We start from the raw sequence: 4,377 nt of genomic DNA, 5'->3' as shown, positions 1-4,377 counted from the left end.
CTCCTGGTGTGTCTGAACACAGCAACAGTGTACTCATATACATAAAATAAATAAATAAATAAATCTTTAAAAAAAAAAAAGAATGGAGTAGTCAGAACTGAGAGTTTAGGGCCATCTTCTGCACCCGTGTCCCTCCCATCCTACTGTATCTGATAAAGCAAATTATCTCTTTTCATCATGATTAACACATATACACACAAATCCTCTGATAACTAAACATTTCTTAAATGAAAAAACTAAATAAAAGACAAAGGTTTCTGATACTCTTAGGCCAAATAGATTTAAAAAAAATAAAAACAGTAATATAAGTTTCTCATAAATATATTTGACAGCAAAAAGATATTAGTTATAAGTAAAGAAATACAATGTTTTTAGCATGAGACTTTTCTCCATACCATAAATACAGACAGAGGCACTAAGGGGCTAGCGAAGGGGCATTTTCCTGGCCTGGCAGTGTTAGGTTCAAGTGCAATCAATGTCTTCTCTGACGGGTACTTCCTATGGGGAACAGCTCATTTTAAGAGTATTCTACATCCTTCCTTGTTGAACACTGAGGAAAAGAACAAGCGGTAACAGTTCATAAAAACTTATTTCTAGATTCCTTTCATACATCTTATTATCGAAAAGAATTTCTATTTGAGATTTTAAAATTCTACTTCATAAGTTTTTACTGTACAAAAAGATCACACATACTATATAACTCTAATGACTGGAACTGACCACTGCCTGTGGCAGAGGCCTGAGTGCCGGAGTCCTTGACAGGAATAAAAATGGCCCTGAAGCAGCAGCTCCACTCCTTCACATTCTACACAGTTGAGGACCCAAAGTGCTAAGTGCATTTTTCAAGCATATATTCTGAGCCTGTTTGACACTCCAATAAATTATAAAAGGCAAATTCATAGATACTCTTTGAGAATGAGGATAACTAAAAAATCTCAAAACCTTGTGACACTACAGGGACTGGACCGAGGTATACATTAGAAACCCACTAGAGAGCTGCTTTCTAAGTGACTATGTACCAGGCTGCTCTGGGGACCTGGTTAACTGCACCATCACACATCAAAGTCCTTCAGCTCTCCCCAGCTGGCACCTATTTTCACTTTCACTTTCAACTTCACAGAAAGTTTTACAGCGCATTCCATTTCATTCTTGACAATCTGAGCTACCTACAAATAAAGAAAAGAGGTTAATAAACTCCTTCTAATCAAAGGAAGCTCACCCACAGAGAAAGATAAAACCAGACTGGTGCTCTACATTCAGTGTTGTTTAAACACAATCAGAAATGAGCCAGGCATTCAGACTTAGAAACCCTTAGGGCAAGGCCACAAACAAACAAGTCTTCATCAAGAATCTCCTTACTTTCCCTAAGAATGAAATTGAGCATGCTTAGCTTTTCTCCCTTTAGGGATTCAATATTTATGCAGCCACCCTGTGCTAGAGAGGGTCCAATACATCATGCATGGCAGAGAACCAGTTATTCTGACGCCCACCATCTGCTGCCTACATAATAGACTATACACTGAAAAAATACCTGAACAACATCTTCTTCTGCCACTTCATATAAAAGCTCGTCATGAAGCTGAAGGATGAAGAATCCTCCTCTCACAGGACAAAACATTCCTCTCAGTGTTCTCTTTGGTAACAATCCTGCTCCAAGAAAAAGAGCAAAACTGAGCAGCATGTCATCAAGCTAGAGGGAAGTAAATTTTGTTTTGTTTTGTTCTGAAGGAATTTTGAGAAACTTGAAATTTTAACTAATATTTTAAAACACACAGGTCTTGAAACTATCAAGAAAATACTGGCTGCTGCCTAGCAGGCAAACTCAAATCCCCAATAACTGTGTTGCAGAAAGAAGGAAGTAAACAAGATATGAAGAGCTCACTCTGAAACTTTGCTAACCTGTTTCTCTAAGGATCTTTCACCCTGAAAGGCCTGGGGCCTGAGCACTAGTACAAGAACAGTCGATGTATTGGGCCACAGAGGATCCCTCATGTGCAAAGACAAGCTCACAACAGCACTACAGATGGTTTTGCTGGGTGTGCCTTTTAGATCACCTCTCACAGATTAACAGATACACAATACAAAATGATACAAAATGGCACAGAACAGAGATCCATCTTTTTATAAGTCAGACATCAGATTTACAGAAATACAAAATAAAGTATCTCAGGACTAATTTTCTTCTGTTCCAAAAAGATTTGCATTCATAAAAACATGTTGCTTATGTTAAAATATGGTGTGCTTATGTGTGTACAGGTGTGGGTGTATGATGTGGGTACAGGTGCCTAAGGAGGTCAGAGGTGTTGGCTCCCTTGGAGCTGGAGTTACAAGCCATTGTGAGCCTTTTGATGTGGGTGCTAGGAACTGAATTCAAGTTCTGTGCAAGAGCAGTATGCACTCTTAACCTTTGACCCATCTCTTCAGCTCCCCTTTTTCGAAAGGTTTATTTTTATTATTGTCTTAAAATGTTAAACCAAGCCTAAAAATTCTTTAACTTTCGATGTGGTAACTATAGCATATATAATCGATATAAATAATAATTCTTCAGTATCATTAGTAATTCCTAAGAGTATAAGGACATCTGGTACCAAAATATTTGAGGATTCTTAGAAATCAAATATAAAATATACCCTCCCCACACCCACCTTTCAGATGCAATCACTTTCACCATGTCAGGTCTACCAAACACCTAACTGATAGACAAACCTGTTCGGTCATTCTGGAGCATGCTTTCCCGATGACCGTGGGATTTGAAGGTTGAATGGAAGGTCTCTAATTGTTTCTGAATGTTAACTGTGGCCGTTTTGACTATATCAGCAGCTGATCCTTGGACTGTTGTGTTGATGGCCTGACGTTCAGCCTATAAATGACAATTACAGGTGCTTAATGATAGGTCTCAAGATAGTCTCAATCTGCCCTCAGTACCCACAGATTAGTGGTGATATATGCAGCCAGAAGTTTGAAATGTGACCCAGGACATCAGCAGGTAGGCAGCATCCTACAAATAACAATCTTCGTCCTACCTTCTGAGCCATCCACATGAGACTAGACTAAGCATAAGGTTGGATTGCTTTGTTTTAAAATTTTTCAACATTCAGTTAAGATCCTTAAGCTGTCTGAACTTAGAATGTATGCAGTAGATCAAATTTATTTTACTATATATAACAGCTACAGCACTGAGGGTGTATGTTTACAAACTTCACTCTAAAGGAAGTCATTTTATTCTTAAAAATACTGCTAATCCTAAGTAGACATAGGAGTATTCTATGTGGCACAGGTTGGACATTTTACATATCAATGGCTCCTTGGTACCACACAAGTTTAACCAGCAGGTCTAAAGCCCTCTGACAAGATTTTTCATGGGTGGCAGAAAGTAATCATTAGTTGTCAGAGAAAATGTAGATCCTATATCTCCAAGTATTAAATTAAAGCTTCCCTGAAATAATTGCTACCAGATCATCTTAATCGTCAACTGTTAAAGAAGGAGCCTGCTTTAATATGCTACCTGCTCATAATTACTAGTTCTGGGGCCTCAAAATGGCTCATAAAATGGCAAGAGTATCGTTTAAGGAAGGTAGTCAATGTAATTGGAGAGTCCTCTGAAGAAGTTATACCTCAGCTCTAAAGTATGTTCAACATTTGCTGAAGAGATAAACTGTTGATAAAACTACTGTGAACTCTTAAGAGTGACTGAATTTCAGAGTGTCACCTACTCTGCTCCTTTGAAACCATGTATCTCTGTGTAGTGATACACAGACTGCATAACTGACTGCTGCATTTCTCAGCAATTATACATAGTTTATTTTCCTGACTAAAAGCAATTTAAAGAATGAGTTCATGTGGATTATAATTCCAGCTACAGTTTATCATTGAGAGTGAGTCAAGGCAGGAAATCAAAGAACAGTCAACATTAAAGAAGAAATAAATGTATGGATCTTCATTTGCTTGCTTTCATCCCGTTTTCTTCTGTCTTATATAGTTCAATTCAGGACTTCCTCTGCCTAGAGACTGGTGACACCCTCAATGGACAAGGTCTTTCTATATCAATTCACAATCAAGACAATATCTACAGCCATGTCCACAGACCAACATGATCATCTAGGCAATTTTTAAAAAGGGAGAAACCAAGAAAAATAGTCTTAGAATTGGAAGTCATTCTTTCTCTTAGAGTAATCAACAGATCCCATAAGCAGCAACCTGAAGTTTGTAGAAAACTGACAAGATCACAAGATCTTGAGGAAACATATCTGGGATCAGGAACCAACTGGTAGACGAAGACCTGGTAAACCATCAGGTTACAGCAGAAAGCCAACATTATGCATGCACATATACATATACACACACATATATGTACATATATATATGTGTATATATATA

At 37.8% G+C, this 4,377-nt stretch overlaps 1 protein-coding gene across 3 annotated transcripts in view; it reads right to left on the bottom strand.

Moving 5' to 3' along the window:
* Window positions 1-254: 254 nt before the first annotated feature.
* The window catches only part of Polq (DNA polymerase theta), a 92,692-nt gene continuing 88,569 nt past the window's right edge, over window positions 255-4,377 (bottom strand). For all 3 annotated transcript variants that reach the window (XM_031363825.1, XM_031363828.1, XM_031363827.1), the window contains 3 exons: window positions 2,707-2,860; window positions 1,532-1,647; window positions 255-1,166 (listed from right to left, as the gene is read on the bottom strand). In XM_031363825.1, coding sequence (XP_031219685.1) covers window positions 1,053-1,166; window positions 1,532-1,647; window positions 2,707-2,860 — 384 coding nt within the window. In that variant the 3' untranslated portion in view covers window positions 255-1,052. The remainder of the gene's footprint in view (window positions 1,167-1,531; window positions 1,648-2,706; window positions 2,861-4,377) is intronic.

This window comes from Mastomys coucha, unplaced genomic scaffold (assembly GCF_008632895.1).
Source record: "Mastomys coucha isolate ucsf_1 unplaced genomic scaffold, UCSF_Mcou_1 pScaffold12, whole genome shotgun sequence".
NCBI classification, from domain to species: Eukaryota; Metazoa; Chordata; class Mammalia; order Rodentia; family Muridae; genus Mastomys; species Mastomys coucha.
This window is presented reverse-complemented; position numbering and strand designations above follow the sequence as displayed.